The sequence below is a fragment of the Leuciscus leuciscus genome (assembly GCF_965113295.1).
Source record: "Leuciscus leuciscus genome assembly, chromosome: 16".
In the NCBI taxonomy this organism is placed as follows: domain Eukaryota; kingdom Metazoa; phylum Chordata; class Actinopteri; order Cypriniformes; family Leuciscidae; genus Leuciscus; species Leuciscus leuciscus.
Window position 1 is genome coordinate 37,606,936 of NC_138740.1, and position 19,623 is coordinate 37,626,558.

The window sequence follows — 19,623 nt, forward strand, 5'->3', positions numbered from 1 at the left end:
TATACACATATGTGATCCGACAAATGTTTAACAATGTGATCCGACAAATGTTTAACAATGTGATCCGAATTCCGAATTAGACTTTGATTCAGCAAAGATTCTTCAGGAACACTGATCTCCAGTCCAGAAGTACAACTGAGAACCCTGGTTTTACATTTTCTTCCTCATTGTTAATATTCAATTAACATAAATGATAGTGTAATTAACTTTCTATGTACCAAAAAATAATGTAAAATATATAAATTAATTTTAATTCAATTTAAAACGTGTAATGAAATGGTCATGACCAGTAGGCGGCGGTGCAGTATTATAGGCGATAATGCGCATGCGCAGTACGATGTGTGCACTAGCTCTTCTGCTCTAGAAGACAGCTGACACGTGAGCAGCGTTTCAGCAGCACTGCATGGCAAACTAGACAAATCCAGTTTTTTTTAACATGCAGCTGTGCAGCGCGACATGTTTCTCTGAGATTATGAACACACAACCTGGTTAAAACAGTGGTTTTAATCGCCAGTGAACTGGAAATGTTATGCTGATTCAACTGTGCGCTTCTGCAGTCTTTTGACTTTGTAAACCGCCTTCCTCGAATCACAAATCATCATTTACTTCTTCTCTATTTATCCGGAAGCACCAGATTGTTGTCATTCGCACTGGCAATAACAATAAACAGTAGTGAAGTCTGTATGGTGAGCAGAAAGGAGGCGTGGGATGACGCGGAGGTCCATATTGACAGGAAAACTCCCCAAATTTGGTGCTGCTTCCTGCACTCTACGGGTCCTCACCACCATGCGCCTGTTCCGCGCGCTGGAGCGTTTACGCGCGTGGACCGGAGTCTACACGGCCGAACTGTCACCGAGATTCTCCAGCACAAAAGCGGCTCCGCGGTTCCGAAGAATGGACTACCAGGTAACGTTAACGCTTTTGAATTCCCTTTTCTAAATGTTATGCGTATTTATGGGAATTAATACAATGAATGGTAAGTTTGTGCACTTTTGTTCGGACTTTGGGCTGAAAGTGTTTGTTTGTTTAGATAACAAAATATTATTTAAATCCAGCGCACGCGGATGATGATTCATCCGTGACAGTTGTTACATCAGCCGTTAAGTTTTTTAAATCAAAGAGCGGCAATTTGTGTGCGCGGTAAGAGTGAGTCAGTGACTCCATTGAGGTGGCAAGCCCAACAACATTTAACGTTATCCATAATAAATGACAATCTATTGTTATTATGTTATATATGTATGTATGTATAATGCTATTAACGCTTATTTATGATATACTGCTCACTTCTAGTGACTTTACTAGTAGTTAGAACTAACGATTACGAACTAGTAGCTGCTACTTGTTACCAGTTACAAATAATATAAACTTGACACTATTTGGATGACAGAAATGAGTTGGTGTTAATATGTAATTAATAATTACATTGAATTGGAGTAATTACTTGTAACTAAAAAGTACTAGTAACAATAATAGAAGAATACAAGTAGATACAAGTTAGGCTAAAGCTTAAGCAATAACTGTCAAAACAGCTTGCCATAAATTCTGCATAACTTACTTGTTCTCAGGCCATGTGCTGGCAGCCATAACTGAGGATTAAAAATGATCTTATTTCATTTATAATTGTGCTAGATGTGTTATTTATATCTATTAAAGAATTAGATGGCAGTTAAACATATTATTAGTCAGTGTCAACAAAGCTTTATTGGCATAATTGTTAACATTTGGAATATAGGCTATACCACAGTGCAGTAATGTAGTTTGTTAAAGGGATACTCCACCGAAAAATGAAAATTCTGTCATCATATACTCACCCTCATGTTGTTTCAAACCTGTATGAATGTCTTTCTTTTGCTGAACAGAAAGGAAGATATCTAGAAGAATGTGAGTAACCAGACAGTTTTAGATACCATTGACTTCCATAGTATATTTTTTTCCTGCTATGGAAGTCAATGGTATCTAAAACTGTCTGGTTACTGACATTCTTCTAGATATCTTCCTTTCTGTTCAGCAGAAGAAAGACATTCATACAGGTTTGAAACAACATGAGAGTGAGTATATGATGACAGAATTTTCATTTTTCGGTGGAGTATCCCTTTAAATAAGGTGGACAAATGTTAGAAATAACGGGAAATATAAAAAAAACAAGGTAAAAAAACATCATTGTTGTGTGTGTGTGTGTGTATATATATATATATATATATGCATACATACAGTATTTGATTAGAAAATTACAAATAAACTTTCAGGTTTCAGGACTAGATTCACCTCATCTTACATGTGCCATTTGCTTGTATGATTCAATCAATTTCACCAACCTACCAAAACATTTAGCAGCTTTACATATTATTTAGTTTTCATTTGTCAGTTGTAATATGATTGTAGTACATACACTAGATCTGGCTAAACATTGACTAAAAACGTATTATGAAAGAGTTCAGAAGTTCAGTGTGTCTATCAAAGCAACAGTAAAGCCTCAGTTTGTAGAGACTAAAGCTCCACATGGATATCTAGCTATCCTCTGAATTTACTTCCAGCACATGTAATGCGAGTCATAAATCTGGATTTGATGTAAACATGAAATGTACACGAGCTCCTGAGCTGGTGTTTTTTACTCCATGGGTTGGTGTTTGAGGTGTTGAGATGGCATGAAGTCTTTGAGATCCAGCTGTAGCGTCATGAATGTCTTTCAGGATGCGGTGTGCACCCTCAACACACTCCAGACCAACGCCAGCGCTCTGGAGCAGGTGAAGAGAGAGAGAGGTCATCCTCAGCTCCAGCTGCAGGCCATGAGAGGCTTTCTCCAGCGGGCAGGACTCAAGGTATCAAACACCGCTACACGACACGAAACTTACTCATGACGGTATGACCAAAATCCTTTTATCACAGTAGGAATAGTTTTATATCACGATAACTATTATCATAAATGATTGATCACTATTTATGCTAATAAATCAGCTGTTATTTGGCCTTTTTTGTATCAGTCACTTGGCAAGTAACCATTCCTCCTTAGCCGATTAACATTTCTATTTTAAAATCTTGGTTAGTAGATAATATGCAAATTTGGTTTTCCAATATTTTTTTAGTGAGTTAACTTGATATTGTCTAAAAATATTTGTTAATTTTCAGTGTGTATGTGTACATTACATTTCTATAATTACAGTGCATTGGCTTTTGTATATTTTTTTTGTAGGCTATATTAAATAATGTGGTAAAGCCTATTTGTGGATAATACAGTGAATTAAATGCTTTATAAATGAAAGGTGCTTAATTTTGTTTAATTATTGTCTCTTTATTTGCAACTTAACAGACACAAAACAAAAGAAACGATACAAAAATTGATAAGTTTGATATCACCGTGCAAAAACAGCTTCATATTATGCGTGTAATTAAAATAAAAACAATAAAGCCATTATAAATAGTAAATGTATGCCTAACTGACGGCACATCAGCAGCTAAAATCAACTCAACTCTGCTTTGCATGTTGAAACCAAGTTCTTCCTACTATTGACTTGTTGAAACATGTTCAATTCAGTATTTTAGTTACAAATTATTTTTTATAAATAACCATTCAACTGATGTGCTCTGTGTGTCCTCAGGTAGAAGAACTTGATCGTCTCAACATTATTCACGTAACTGGAACAAAAGGAAAGGTGAGCCAGTTCATGAATGATTTAAAGGGATAGTTCACCCAAAAATGAAAATTAGCCCATGATTTACTCACCCTCATGCCATCCTAGGTGTCATTACGTTGTTCGTCAGGTTCAAGTGTTACTCTTTTGGTGTAAATCGATGCGTACGGCCGTCTGTCGAAGTTTTTAATATTAATATTTTTCTTACACGAACGCATCGCTTCACTTCAGAGGGCTATTTATTATCCCCCGGAGACGCGTGGAGCACTTTAATCATGAATAGATGCGCTTTGATGGACTTCCAAAGACAAACAGCCATTCACACTGACATTATAAAGCTTGGAAGAGCCAGGACATTTTTACATATAACACTGATTGTATTCGTCTGAAAGAAGAATGTCATATACACCTAGGATGGCTTGAGGGTGAGTAAATCATGGGCTAACTATCCCTTTAATCACTGAATGAAGTTACAAAAGTGCTTTGAAATGCTGATTATTATTATTATAAAAAAAAAAAAAAATGTTTTTAGGGTTCAACGTGTGCCTTTACAGAACAGATTTTGAGGAACTATGGCTTCCGCACTGGATTCTACAGGTATTATAACCAGTCAAAATAATGCAGTGTTTGGAGATGTGTGTGTGTGTATGGTCATTCTGTAGTGATTGTGGGAGTGGTAGGGTTTTTAAACCAGAGTAAGTGTTGTGTAACTCTACTGTTCATTCATGTATGCACATACATATACGTTCATGCTGAACTTTGCTTGATCTTTCCACTTAAATAAACCAGCTCCCAGAGTAAAAGGTAAAGCTATGTGTTGCGTCAGTATTACCTTGTAAATGATGTAATCGATCCGTCCTAAGTTTTGTTTAGTTGAACTTTATCTCAAGCTTAATGATTTACATAATCACTAACCATTGTTCACAGTGAGACGTCAGTGGATTTTATAGGGCATAAACAAACACTGTAGTAAAGTCGTTACATTTACTGCATTATCTTATGTCACTTGGTTGTTTTATATGATGTCTTCATTTTTAGTTCACCTCATTTGGTGCAAGTGAGAGAGCGAATCAGAATCAACGGGCAGCCAATAGGAAAAGAGCTTTTCACCAAATATTTCTGGCAGGTGTACGGGCGACTGGAAGAGACAAAGGTGAGCTGGATGTTATTTTTCTCCCTCCCTCCCTTTTGAAATAAGTCAATATGCAATGTAGACTTTCACAACTCAAACTCCTTCTTAGTTGGACAGTTTATTATGTTTATACACCAGACCATTTGTGAAAACTAATGGTAAAAAGTCATATCACCATGTGGTTATGACACAGTCCTGAACACATTAAACATATGATGACAGTGTGAAATATGCAGGTAGGTGAAGATATATAAATATTTGCATAAGTTAATAATAGAAGTACAGTCACGAAAAGGGCCTATCTGGTTCTGTCTCAGAGAGAGGATAGGGAAATGGCCATGCAAAATAGTGTTATGAACACTTTTGGTGCAAGAAATGACACAAAAATAATAGAACATGAACCCTTTAAATTCCTTTGAGTGAAAATGTGCAAATGTCTGAGCTTTTTCCCTCGGAAGAAGATTAACATATGCGTTAGTACACTAAGTAGTAGCTTTATACAATGATCTGATTGCTTTCTCTACTTCTGCTAATGCTAATTCCTATGAAAGGATTGCGTGTTTCCTGCTGACTGCTCCTCTGGGTTTGTGTGTCTGTACCATGTTAATTGTGTTAAGTGTAAATGTGAGGCGTCTGGTCACGTAATTGCATAATCACAACAGCATGTCAGTCATGTGAGGAAGGAAACAGTGCCGTTTGTTCAGACACTTGAACCTAAAATGCGTCTTTGAACATTCACATCCATGTCTCCTACATAAATGGCAAAGCATCAATAAAATGAGTGATATCTAAAAGACTTTTGTGTCATAAGAGTTTGTGTTTGACCTTTCAGGATGCCAATGGCGGCAGCATGCCTGCTTATTTTCGCTTTCTCACCATATTGGCCTTCCACGTCTTTCTTCAGGAGAAGGTGAGTACCATCACTGATCAGTATTACCTGATCCGTTTTATTATAACAATTGAGCATGTAATGGAGCCCACATAATATTAGAGATCTCAGCTCAAGCATTTGATAGTGATAGTTTTTAGCATCTTTTATCATCAATGTCAAAGTTAAATAAATTGTCTTATAGATCATGTCAGTTGTCCTTCTATTATAGATGCTGATTATTAATTGAGTTAAATTCTCTATTTCTCGCTCTCTTGCTCAGGTTGATTTGGCTGTCCTCGAGGTGGGGATTGGTGGGGCTTATGACTGCACCAATATTATTAGGTACCAGAGCTCTGATTTCTATTCTCCCTCCCTTCTGCTTCAGTGTAGCATGTCTAATTATCTCTTTGTGCCGCGTTAGCCTAGTTTCAGCCATTTCATCTTCATTCGTCTGGCTTCATAGTTTAAGCATGACACATTCCTCTCAAATCAACCAATCATTGATCTGCATTCTTTATTGGTTTAGTGTATCCTCATTAGCCATATCAAACCAATCATCACCAATCAAGTGCACAACAAATAAAGTTATTGTCTCCTAAAAGAAAGAACCGATTCTAAACTGCCTGGAACGAGTCGCCAGTAATTTCAGTCCCACTGCCTGAAACGAACCTATGAAGGTTTGTAACAAATTTGCATAATGCCAGCCTATGTTCTTCATGAACAACGATCTACTTTGAATCGCCCTCAAACACTGTAGTTGTAGCTGATGAGGCCTGGAAGAGTTTGGTTCATGTAGTCAACATGGGAGAAGGAGCTGTTTTCTGGTGCCAAAGCAAATCCACTTTGCATGCCCCAAAACATGAGGACTCGGACTCGAATCAGTACGGTAAACATTATGCCATCGTTACTGTTCATATCACATATCAAGCTCTGAGCCTCTAAGCCGCCGGAGCTGAAATTTAGATATGATAATGGGAGTAAGTAGATCAATCACAACAGACTGGGCCGCCTGACCAATCAGAGCAGACTCAGAGTAAACCAATCAAAAACAAACTCGGCTGTCTGACCAATCAGAGCAGAGTAGACCAATCACAACAGACTGGGCCATCTGACCAATCAGAGCAAAGTAGGCTATCTGAAAGAAGGGGTTTAAAGTGACTGAATCCTTTATCAAAACGTTTCAGACATTGAGAAAATGCATATGCTATGAGTTATTTTTTTTTACCTTGTATCCATGTAAACCTATTGTAGGAGCTTTCAAAACAAAATTAGGACCCTTTAAATTGCATAATAAGAGCACTTAAAATTTTTATAAGAAATGACACGCTTCACTTTAAAGATTGAATTTGTTGAAATGCCTCTTGTGTTTCCCAGGCATCCCTGGGTGTGTGGGATCTCCTCTTTGGGCATAGATCACACCAGCATACTGGGAGACAGCATTGAGAAAATTGCCTGGCAGAAAGGAGGGATTTTTAAGGTGAATATTTGTGAGTTGTGACTGTAAAAACTGAGTGTGTTTTAAGGTATTCAGTGAATGTGTGTTCATTGCAGCCGGGGGTTCCTGCGTTCACAGTCAAACAGCCTGACGGGCCGATGAAGGTGCTTGAAGAGAGAGCAGAAGAAATTGGGGTAAGAAATGCGAAGATGCTGCAGATACACAATTCAAAATGCAGTTCATTTGCTGACATTGTTCTCTGTTTTTCTCTCTCAGTGTTCGTTGTCAGTGTGTCCTGATCTGGATGAGTATGAGAGCGAGGGCTCGCTCAGGTTGGGTTTAGCCGGTCACCATCAGCGCAGTAACGCTTCTCTGGCTCTACAGCTCTCACACACCTGGCTGCAGAGACACTTCCTCACAGGTGTGTGTTTCTGACCCTGTGGATTAGCTCACATCTCTTTTATAGTGTCTTTAATCAACTGTTTGTTCCTCAGATCCTGCGTCGTCATCTCTAGTGGAGTTCAGCGGTGTGAGTCCAGCTCCAGTGTTCCAGCCTAGTCCTGCAATGATCAAAGGTCTGTAAAAACATACTATACAGCCTCATTAAAAGCTTTGTTCTAAAACCTAGTGAGCAGTCTTGATGTCTACAAGGCAACTGCTTCTCAAGACCCCGAAATACTCACATTAAAGTTCTTTTTCATTCTCCACTTAGGGGTAAAAAAAATACCTGAGCAACGAAATACTATTAGCAAACATCCCAAAGCCGTGCGCTGCTGAGACATTTAGATGAATATGTAAATATGAGCTGCATGTTTTACTTTTAATAACAAAATAAACAAAAAGTGACAATGTTGAGAAAATAGCAGTAAAGAAAGCATCTGATCTTAGAGATGTGGATTTGTTTGCACCAGCTCTGCGATTCGGCTCTCCAGTCAAGTCATGTTTATTAATACAGCACTTTGTACAATGGATTGTTTAAAAGCAAGCAGCTTTACAGTATTAAACATGAGAAAACAATGTCAGTGTTTCGAACTCCCAAACCTCCAAAACAAAACAAATTTAGTTTTTGCCTGATTTTGTTCAAAATGTCACATCTGCTGCTTTCAGACCAGATATTTAACCACTATGTTACAAAATTACTAAATGGTCTTTAAAGGATTAGTTCACCCCAAAATGAAAATTTCCTAATAATCTACTCACCCCAATGCCGTCCAAGATATCCTAGTCTTTCTTTCCTCAGTGGGAGAGAAATTATGTTTTTTGAGGAAAACATTTCTGGATTTTTCTTCTAACAATGGACTTCATTGGTCACCATCGTTTTTAAGTCCAAATCAATGCAGTTTCAAAAGTCTTTTAAGTGTTTAAACGAGCTGTACGTGATCACAGCTGAAGAAGAGGTTGATATCTAGAGAAACGATAGGTCATTTTCAAAAAAAATTAAATAATTTATAAACTTTTTAACTTCAATAGTTCGGATTGAGCTGATCAACAAACGGACAGGGAACTAGGTCATCACGTTGAAAGGTCATGCCGGCGGAAGTACAAACGCTTTAACAAAAAAAGGTAAAACAATGATGGCATACGATTTTGAAGTTGAAGGAGAAAATGAGATGGAGTTTTTCGCTTAGAAAGAGCGTTTGTCTCGTTTGTCTTAGTCTTCGTACAGTCGCATTGTAAACAGTGCCTCCGCCGGCGGGACCTTTCAACGTGATGACGTAGTTCCCTGTCCGTTTGTTGATCAGCTCAATCCAAACTATTGAAGGTAAAAAGTCTATAAAAAAATTTTTTTTAAATTGAAAATGACCTATCGTTTCGCTAGATAACAACCTCTTCTTCAGCTGTGATCGCGTTTAAACACTTAAAAGACTTTTGAAACTGCATTTATTTGGGCTTAAAAACGATGGTGACCAATGAAGTCCATTGTTAGAAGAAAAATCCAGAAATGTTTTCCTCAAAAAACATAATTTCTCTCCCACTGAGGAAAGAAAGATATGGATATCTTGGATGGCATTGGGTTGAGTAAATTATTAGGAAATTTTCATTTTGGGGTGAACTAATCCTTTAAGTCAAATATGCTTCTAAGTGAATACACAATATATGATGTTTTGACAGGTCTTGCAGAGACTGAGTGGCCTGGGCGTAATCAGACGCTAAAACACGGCCCTGTGACGTATTTCCTGGACGGAGCTCATACCACACGCAGCATGCAGGCCTGCGTCCGCTGGTTCACTGAGATCGCAGCACATCATGAGAGAAATGCTGGGTGAGAAGGCCTTGCTCTTTATTTTTATTTCTGTTTTATACTATACCTTCTATGATTGAAGGCTTCAAGGCTGAAATCTTTAAACATACAGTACAGAGAACCTACAGCTGTGTTATCGTTAACTATTAAATATTTGTAAAATGTTTTAATTAAAATTATATTAATGTTAACTAAAATAAAGTATCAGAAAACTAATAAAAACTGAAATATATATATAAAAAAAAAAATGTATATATTGTAAATGCTATAATAGTATATTAATGAAATAACACTGACCTTGCATTGGTTCTTAAAGGGATACTCCACTTTAAAATGAAAATTCTGTCATCATATACTCACCCTCATGTTGTTTCAAACCTGTATGAATTTCTTTCTTCTGCTGAACAGAAAGGACAATGTCAGTACAGAAGAATGTCAGTAACCAGACAGTTTCTGGTACCATTGACTTCCATAGTAGGAAAAAATATATACTATGGAAGTCAATGGGACCAGAAACTGTCTGGTTACTGACATTCTTCTAAATATCTTCCTTTCTGTTCAGAAGAAGAAAGAAATTCATACAGGTTTGAAACAACATGAGGGTGAGTATATGATGACAGAATTTTCATTTTAAAGTGGAGTATCCCTTTAAACGTTGCATATCTGCAGATATCTGGTATATGTGCTGGTGTTTAATGTTGTGTGTGTTTGTAGGGGTTCGGTGGTGAGGATTCTCTTGTTCAACGCTACAGGAGAGAGAGACTGTGCTGCCATGCTCAAACTGCTCACAGTGAGTTATCAATTCATGCTTTTAAATCATGTTACTCTTCTGAAGTAACCCAGAGACTCATTTTCAAATGCTCTATGTTTTAGCCCTGTCATTTCGACTTTGCCGTGTTCTGTCCGAACATCACAGAGGCCATAGCGACCTGTAATGCAGGTAAGAGATCCAGAGATCTAGTCCAGGGGTGTCCAAACTCAGTCCTGGAGGGCCACTGTCCTGCAGTGTTTCGCTCCAGCTTGCCTGGAAGTTTCTATTATGCCTAGTAAGACCTTGATTAGCTGGTTCAGGAGTTGAATTGGGGTTGCAGCTAAACTTTGCTGGACAGTCAGTGGCCCTCCAGGAGGAGGATTGGACACCCCTGATCTAGTCAATCAGAAAGACAGGTGATAACTATAAATGTGATTGCTGGATCAGCTGGAGCATTTAGGTACTTGAATCAGGACTGCTTAACAAACCGTGTTTGTGTGTTTTTAGCCACCGCAGCTTAAGCACTCTTTTAAAGTCAAGTATGCTGTCTACTTAGGCATGATTGTTTCATTCATAATGCTAATTGTGAGCAATAAAATTATGCCCAATCAGGCAATCCCATAATGCATTGAAATGATATTGAAGAATTTCCATTAATATTATGATCTATGATTTAATATATAAATTCTAAAAACATTTGATTAAAATAATAATAAACTTTATATACATATTATTTTGTATTTTATATTTATTTGTGCCTTTTTAAGCACTGTAAGTATAGAAGCTTGTTTCCACTACGGAATTTTAAAAAATAAAAGTAATTGCGACTTTTTATGTCACAATTCTGAAATTTTCCCACAATTGGGAATTTACATCTTGCAATTCTAAATTTTCTTCTAAGAATTGTGCTACAGTCGCAATTGTGAGTTTTAAAGTCTGAATTGTGAGATATAAACATGCATTTGCAAGAAGTCAGAATTGCAACTCTAGTTCTCAGAATTGTGGGTTTATATCTCACGATTTTGAGAAAGTCAGAGTTGTGAGAGAAAAAGTTGTAATTACCTTTTCATTTTTTTTTTTATTCCACGGTGGAAATGAGATCCATAGAAAAACATGCATAGGAATATTTCAGTACAATTTAAAATGCTTTTTAGAGTATCAATTTATTTGTTTAGCAAAATGTCAATATCAGACAGTTTCTAATGTGTTGTTTTTTTTTGAGTGGCTATTAATATTTCAAATAAGTCTCTTATGAGATTTTGTCAGTTAGCACTCTGCCTTACAAAGTCATTTTTGTGCTAGTGTGGAAAGTTCAGTGTATTTTACTAACATACTCTGTCCTTCAGATCAACAGAACTTTAACGTTTCCGTGGAGAACATGCTCACACGTTGCCTGGACAACCAGCAGAGCTGGCGCGTTATGAATGGCCAGGAGAAGAAGCCAGAGGCGGAGCTTCTGATCGGGGCAGGTTTGCCTTTAGTGGCAGAAAGGCACAGCGACACACTGGTGTTCCCCTGCATCCTCAGCGCCCTGCAGTGGATCAGTCAGGGAAGAGACTCGGTTCTGTCAGACCCAAACAGATGTGTCATACCCGTTAAACCCAGCATAAGCGCGAAAGCCGCACCATTACGAGAGGCCGTGAACATACACGTCCTCATCACAGGGAGCTTACACCTGGTGGGAGGGGCTTTAAAACACTTGGACCCTGCTTTAAACTCATAATGGACATATGAGCATCAGACATTCAGACAAACACAGCAAGTGCGCCACCTAGTGCCTAAACCCTGTCACACTACAGTTCAGTCTGAGAAGATCTACTGCCCGAATGAAATCATGACAGCTTGTTCTAGAATCCAGGCATTCTGCATCATGAGTTGAGAAGAGCATTGGACCAGTTCTTTGAGCATTTATCAGTTTATGTAAAGAGCACATAAATTCAAAACTACTTGCTGTTCATGTTTACTTTGATTCGATGTGCATTCAGTTGACTTTCTGTGTAAGCTTCTTTGTTTTGCATTTCAATTTTGATGTTTTTAACCGGATCTTTCCATTTGTGAAATAGAAAGTCAGGTTACTTATCCATCAGTGTTTGTGTAATATTTTGTTATTGCACTGAAAGAATTGTGCCATATATAAAACACTGTTCTCTAATAATGTAATATTAATGTGTAATTTCTAACACATTTATGGGAAAGTTTGCATTCATACATTCAAGTGGATGCGAAATGATATTCAAAACATTTCAACACTGAGGTGCCCACATCTGTTCATAGTAAATAAAGAAGTTAAATGTTTTGTGTGGGTGTATAAAAATGGACTGTTTTCCATCAAATCTGCATATTAGTGTAATATAATTTTTTTGTAGCATTTTATGTACTGTAGTTAAGATGGGAGAGTGTGTACTAGTCTAAATAGAAACTGCTATCTTGGAACATTTTTTTTCTTTTTGGATGGTAAAAAAGATTGTTTAGGATGGTTTTGTTATCTGTGGAAGTTTGATAATTATATCAAAAATGTGTAACTATTTTGATCAATAAAGATGCCACTCTTGTCTTAAATTGCCATAGGATGCTATTAAAAAGAAATCTTAAAGTACCGGTACTGTACATACAACAGATGGAAAGTGAATAAAAACAATGTTAAGGTTTTTGGTCTATTGTTCAATCATATTTTACCTAAATATGTACGTTGTTTAATTCCAAGTTAAGCTAATAAGATATTATGCATGCACACATGGATATATAGCACATTAGTACAATAACGGGTTTGAAATATATTTGACTGTAAAGTAGTTTTGCGTAAGACTTCCGGACGGTAGGAGGCGCTAGAGTTTTTCTTGCCGGGTTTGAGTCCGTCCTGGGATCCGCAGAGGAACAGCAAGGATGCAGCGCGACAAAACCGGAAGCTCCGCCGGCGCGGAAAAGTACGAATATTTTAATAAATTTCTATCTCTTATCAGTCACTTAAAATATTAAAACATCACTTTTGTTTATCTTGAACATGTCAAGCACCCATGTGTACTGGTTAAATATATTTAGTCTTTTAAACGACGCTATAAAGCTGACATTTCTGTGTGTGGGTCTGGTTTTGTGTGTCAGGCCCGAATCAACAACATAAAAAAAATCCCCCACACAACCAAAACTGCCTTATAAAAGACCAAATATTGTCTTAATTAAAACAGAATTCTGCCAAAATGCGTCTGTAAGTGTACTGTAATTGTGATTATCTCAATGTAAGAACGACAGAATGTAATGAGAGCTCCTCTTGTGTGTGTTAGGCCGGACAGAGAGACGGCCATCATGTCTAAATACTACGATGGAGTCGAGTTTCCCTTCTGTGATGAATTCTCTAAATATGAGAAGCTGGCGAAGATCGGCCAGGGAACTTTCGGGTGAGTGTTTGATGTGTAGTGTGTAAGTAAATATATCACCTTCATGTTTATTCCTGCTGTAATCCACTGTCAGAAAACAAACAAACATGGCTGATATAATGACTGTTGTGATTAAACCTCTTTAATATGTGTTATATGTGATTGCTGGCTGGGTTATCAGTGAGGTTTAGTGTATCTCTGATGTGTTTTCTCTGTGTAGGGAGGTGTTCAAGGCCAAACACAGGCAGACGGGGAAGAAGGTGGCTTTGAAAAAAGTACTTATGGAGAATGAGAAAGAAGGGGTGAGAACATGCAGCTTCGTCCTCTGTTGTGCGGTTGATTATGCAGATGTCACACACTTCAGCATCTCTTGTCATCCTGAGTCCGTGTTTGTGCTTTCCTTCTCAGTTTCCCATCACAGCTCTGAGGGAGATCAAGATCTTACAGCTGCTGAAACATGAGAATGTGGTGAATCTCATCGAGATCTGCAGAACAAAAGGTGTGTGTTTAAGTAAATGTGTCTAAATCTATACTAATCTATACATTTACACAGTCATAGAAAACCTGGAAATGTCAAGGAATTTTATAGTTGTGATTTTCAGACTTGAAAAAAATCATTTAAATGAGTAAAATTGACATGAATAAAAGTAATTTATTAGTTAATAACATGTTTTTTTGTTCTGCTGAAATATTTTATTGGTTACAAAAACTGGTGTGATTAATTAAGACCCTCAGTGGACAGACTGAAGACGTTTGTAATTGTTATAGTTGTGGTGTGAAAGTCTCTATTTTAAACGAATTAGACCAATTATTAAAACTTCATTGTTATAGTTGTTGTCCTTGGTGTGAATTAATGCATGAATCATGAAAAACCAATGAAAATTAATGAATCAAAAAGTGTGGGAGTCTATGACTTGTGTTCTTGTTACTCAAACTATATAATTTTTGGTAATTAAATGACCATTATGTCTAGCTATTGATTGAAGGATTATAATGCCAGTAACAGAGTTTATTCTGCTTGCCTCTTTCTCTCCAGCCACCCAGTTTAACCGCTATAAGGGCAGCATCTATCTGGTGTTTGACTTCTGTGAGCATGACCTCGCTGGACTGCTGAGCAACGCTAATGTTAAATTCACCCTGGCTGAGATTAAGAAGGTCATGCAGATGCTGCTGAACGGACTTTACTACATACACAGAAACAAGGTAAGACGTGGCAATTTACATGGCCAGATTATCTGAGGGAAATGTAATTTAACATTGTAGGAAGCAGGCACAGGGTTGTCCTCATGTTTACAGGCTCAGACTGAAGTGTTTTGTACATTTGTGTCAGATCCTCCACAGAGACATGAAGGCTGCCAATGTTCTGATCACCAGAGATGGCGTTCTGAAGCTGGCTGACTTTGGTTTGGCCAGAGCGTTTAGTTTGGCCAAGAACAGTCAGGGGAACCGCTACACAAACCGGGTCGTCACACTGTGGTACCGACCGCCTGAACTACTGCTGGGTGAGTGAAGTACAACCCTTTTGAAACCTTGGGTGTTTCTCAAAACCAAGAATGCAAAGAACGGACTTGTGTTCTTGGGGAGAACGCTCTTGCTAGTTGTTCTTGGAAGAATGAACTCACAAGGTGACGAGCACACAGAACGCTGCTGACAGTTTGAGACGATGTGTTCTTGCTGGTATTGCGCAATAAAACCCTTCGCACAGACGCCGTCTGCAGACCGCAGTACCCAAACATAACGAGAATTATTGACGATAGCAGCCAGGCTTTATCACCCAAGCCTACCCTCAGCTCAAGGGATTACTCTACAACTGTACACTGCAATGTAATGTATATTCATAACAATAAAGCAACGCTTATGGAGATTCTCACTTCCGAAAACGTTTGAGCACATTTTCAATTCGCCATAAATTTTCGTATAAATGCCAATATTTGAAATCTACACAGTTGATTTCTCGCATCAAATGTTCTCAGAAGTGAATTTAGTGATGAAATAGCGTACGAAATTGTAGAAAAACGATTAGCTGTATTGACCTGCCTCTCCTTCCTCGAATGCCGAAATGAATGCTGGGATATTTCTGCCGTCAAGTTCACACAAGTTACCAACCGATGCATCCTCGGTAAAATGGGCGTGTCAAGAACACTTCCGGGATTTTTAACCGTTCTTGCCAAAATGCAAACTTGTGTATTGGGACAGTACTTGGGCAGCGACTGATGACATTTCACAAGTCCACAAGAACACAAGTACAGACAAGAACGCATATTGAGAAACGGCCCTTGTATTCCACTTTCTTTACAAGTGGTAAATGGAAAACAGATCCTGTTGAAAAAAATATGATGAGAAGTTTAATTAGCAGGCATTAACTCACTGAGAATTAAGAACACAAAGAATTGATTCATATATGCTTTGCACATATGCATTGAAAAGTGCCGTTTTCTCAATATCACTTTCTCTCAGGCTGCATCTGAAATCGCATACTTCCCTACTATATAGTAGGCGAAAAAGAGTATGTAACAAAAGAAGTATGTCTGAATTGACAGTACTCATAATAGAGTAGGTAAAGGGTACAGAGATGACCTACTACTTCCGATGAGATTCTGAAGTCTGCATACGATAAACACTTTACCATCCCATGAGGCCACAGGAGAGGATTTATGAATGGAGATGAAGCAACTGACGCTGGTAGGACAAATGACAAAGACAACATGGTGAATGTAGTACGTCCAGATTACTTTCATACTACACACATTCATACTATATAGAACATACTTTTTAAGCTGTGGTGAAGTAATTACTTACTCAAAATAAGTACCTACTCAAGTGAGTATGCGATTTCTGTCACATACTCGTGCATGTATGTGAAGAAGAGAGAGGCTAACGTAACAAATAAAGATTATTAAAAAGAGAGTCGACGGGTGAACTTTTCCACTGTTTATCAAGTGTGACAGGAAATTATATAATTCTTTAAAAATGCTTATTGATGTGTATTATTGTGGGGTATTAAGTTGATGGTTTCTCACTCTGTATTTGTGTGTTCAGGGGAGAGAGACTACGGGCCTCCTATAGATCTGTGGGGTGGAGGGTGTATCATGGCGGAGATGTGGACCAGAAGCCCCATCATGCAGGGCAACACAGAACAACATCAGCTCACACTCATAAGCCAGCTGTGTGGCTCTATTACTCCTGAGGTAACACACACACACACACACACACACACATTAGAGATCCATTAACATTTGTTGTGGGCGATCAGATCACAAGCCAAGTGAGAACGATTACTGTTTTATCTGATATTAGCATGTTTCAAATGTGTCTGTTTGTGATGTATAAAGCCACTTAGAGTAACATTTTATAATTACAAAATTTTAGGAATAAGTTTGATTCGTAAAGCTCCATAAGTATTACAAGTGGTCTCAGCTCCTTGATTAAGAAAGCTGAAGAAGAATCCTAACCTAGTTAAGAGTTGTAGGATGGCTGTATTGCGCACTCAGAGGACCAAAAAAAGTGTTATACATAAGACCCCTGGTTTTGACAAGATAGCTTCACATTTCATTATGAGACACACAAATTCTAGTTTTATTTGTCTTTCTCAAGTTCTAGTTTTATTTCTTAATAGTTTCCCTCCAAACCTTGATTCACAGATTCAAAACTTGAATCCATGATAATTAATGTATTTATTTGCATGTTTTAACATGTATTCTGTACTATCTCAGGGTTGGCCCGGTGTGGATAAGAAGTATGAACTGTATCAGAAGATGGAGCTTCCTAAAGGTCAGAAGCGGAAGGTGAAGGACAGACTCAAGGCGTATGTGAAAGACCCGTACGCTCTGGATCTCATCGACAAACTGCTGGTTCTGGATCCGGCTCAGAGAATCGACAGCGACGACGCTCTCAACCACGACTTCTTCTGGTCCGACCCCATGCCCTCTGACCTCAAAAACATGCTCTCCACGCACAACACCTCCATGTTTGAGTACCTGGCACCGCCACGCAGGAGAGGTCACATGCCCCAGCAGCCAGCCAATCAGAACAGAAACCCGGCCACCACCAGCCAATCAGAGTTTGACAGGGTCTTTTGATTGAATCGGTCACACTCGGACAGTCTGTGATTGGTCAGGAAGGAGAGAGAGACTTTGGACTAAAACTTTAGTGGTCTCACTCAATTATGAAATATAATACTTTTCCACAGATATTGCTTCCTCATAGTGATGTGTTGGACATCTATGAAGTAAGCAGATACAACTGTTGTTTAGTGTTAGCACTCACAGAAGCTTTATTAATATTACAAAAAAACACTGATTGAGGATAAGATGAGATTAATTGATATGACTTGATGTTGATCCAGGAACAGCTTCAGCACTGAGATATGAGTGTCTTATTGTGCTGCCAGTGCATTGTGGGAGAGAGAAAAAAGTGTACTTAGTGTTTTCATGGTCAGGTTTCTGTTTTTATGCACAGATTCAGTCCTGTATTAGATGTGAGTCTCCTGATAAGATGATTTTGTATTGAAAAGCTAAACTGCTTTTTGTGTAGGAGACCGTTTGACATTTATTTAAAGCCCTAGTTAACTTCTCTGTTCAGATTTTATTGTTAATTTACGTTCTTGTTATTTTTAAAGATGGTTTTATTTGTAAGATCGTGTGTTTGGGTTCTTGGTGTTTAAGTTACTTGTAAGTATAATACACCAATAAAACATTCACTTTCCTACCATTCACTTGTCTTACTTGGGTCATATAGATGGTAACGCTAGAAGTAATGACATGTTTACTCCTGTTGTTGTGGAAGATATGTCTCACGGTAAGAGAGTTACTGGAAACAAACAATCTAAATTACTCTGGTTGTGACTCTAACAATTTGTAGAAAATCATTGACAAGTGATTTAACTCTGACTTCACTTTATATAAGCATATTTTTATGGAGACATACTGTGGTAACACCTTATTTTCCTTTAATTCTGGTACTCTTTTTGGTATTTCATCAGAGATCAGCTGTAATCATTACTGGGCAGATGTCCTTAAAATAGTTATGAAGAAACTCAGTCAGGGCCAGTTTGCAAACTTTGCAAAATTATGAAAGAGTGCATTTTTTTTATTATTGTGATGAATTATTTAAAGATATTAAACTTTGTCATTGTTCTTTTTTCCTGTTTATAAAATCTCATATTATGATGTATGCAAACCCATGAAATTTATGTTTTCTGTTTTTGTCATTATGATTGTTCATTGGTGCACTAACACCTCAGTACGCCAGTAACTCGACAGCCCTACCTAGAATGGTTTTCCACAGTGTTTGTAATGTCTGCACAAAGGAGACGGGCAGCTGAAGATCTCACCTTTGGAGAAGACTGTTGATTTTATACTCGAAAATTTGAAGTATCACTCCTTAAAAAATTATATTACCCCAGAATAAATTGTATTGCTAGCCCACCCCAAAACATATGCACAATAATAATGATAAAAGCTGACCAATACTTAATTATATTACTCTTTTTTACTGAAAATTAAAATGATTTTGGTCAAGTAAAATGCACAAAGCATACATACAGTCGGCATCTAGTCATAGTTGGGGGCGTGGCGAGGGTGGAGTCGGCGTGGAGGAAAACACTGCGAACATCGTGTGTATTTGAATGACAAAAATGTGGTATTGCGAGTCATTGACGCCTGCCGACCGGCAACGGTACATTGTAAAATTAACTGCAATAGGTTATGATAGCCCTTATTTAATTAAAAACTGGGTCAATGACCCAACCAAATGGCCGGAGGTGTCGTTTCAAGACATATTTTGTGATCTGGTTGAATCTCCAAGACATCGCGGCAGCTGTAGCGGTAACATTAGCCTATAACTCAATCAACTTATGTTGCATACTATAACTCCATAAAACCTTGTCACTTAACGTTACCAATTGTACGTATGCTTCACTCCAAACTATTAATCCTTTTGTAAAACGGTGATCAGTAGTACGAAGTTGCTGAGGGACTGTGCTGACAGTTATCCCTAAAAGTCCTCTAGTAGTAACTCACAGACTGCAGTCTACTCCATAGGTTCACGGCTCGCGTCATGAGCCTTCAGCTGATAACGCTAATGTGAATGAGACATCCCTTATGAAAAACAACTATAGGAATCTTGTAGTATTTTGGGACAAAATATTATAGTAATCATATAGGAATACTATAGTATTTTGGGACATACTAA

The 19,623-nt window shown here is 37.9% G+C and overlaps 2 protein-coding genes across 2 annotated transcripts; both read left to right on the plus strand.

Moving 5' to 3' along the window:
* Positions 1-360: 360 nt before the first annotated feature.
* Positions 361-12,708, plus strand: fpgs (folylpolyglutamate synthase). Its single transcript, XM_082140004.1, has 15 exons — positions 361-906; positions 2,691-2,819; positions 3,597-3,650; positions 4,162-4,226; positions 4,668-4,782; positions 5,594-5,671; positions 5,913-5,974; positions 7,007-7,109; positions 7,184-7,261; positions 7,344-7,488; positions 7,562-7,642; positions 9,180-9,330; positions 10,024-10,099; positions 10,183-10,249; positions 11,407-12,708. The coding sequence occupies exons 1-15, from the start codon at positions 709-711 to the stop codon at positions 11,781-11,783; spliced, it is 1,779 nt and encodes a 592-aa protein (XP_081996130.1). The 5' UTR covers positions 361-708; the 3' UTR covers positions 11,784-12,708.
* Positions 12,709-12,863: 155 nt separating this feature from the next.
* cdk9 (cyclin-dependent kinase 9 (CDC2-related kinase)) lies at positions 12,864-18,141 on the plus strand. The gene is made up of 8 exons (XM_082140005.1): positions 12,864-12,984; positions 13,339-13,452; positions 13,652-13,733; positions 13,840-13,930; positions 14,468-14,634; positions 14,762-14,933; positions 16,471-16,619; positions 17,145-18,141. Exons 1-8 carry the CDS (start codon positions 12,944-12,946, stop codon positions 17,508-17,510), a joined length of 1,182 nt encoding a protein of 393 aa, XP_081996131.1. The 5' UTR covers positions 12,864-12,943; the 3' UTR covers positions 17,511-18,141.
* The last annotated feature ends 1,482 nt before the right edge of the window (positions 18,142-19,623 follow it).

Bases quoted from the DNA above. Each gene is read 5' to 3' on its own strand.
- fpgs (XM_082140004.1), top strand. From the start codon at position 709: ATGACGCGGAGGTCCATATTGACAGGAAAACTCCCCAAATTTGGTGCT. The intron at 4,227-4,667 runs GTATTATAACCA...CTTCATTTTTAG, and splicing joins TTCCGCACTGGATTCTACAG to TTCACCTCATTTGGTGCAAG. The intron at 9,331-10,023 runs GTGAGAAGGCCT...GTGTGTTTGTAG, and splicing joins CATCATGAGAGAAATGCTGG to GGGTTCGGTGGTGAGGATTC.
- cdk9 (XM_082140005.1), top strand. From the start codon at position 12,944: ATGCAGCGCGACAAAACCGGAAGCTCCGCCGGCGCGGAAAA. The intron at 13,453-13,651 runs GTGAGTGTTTGA...TTCTCTGTGTAG, and splicing joins ATCGGCCAGGGAACTTTCGG to GGAGGTGTTCAAGGCCAAAC. The intron at 13,931-14,467 runs GTGTGTGTTTAA...CTTTCTCTCCAG, and splicing joins CGAGATCTGCAGAACAAAAG to CCACCCAGTTTAACCGCTAT.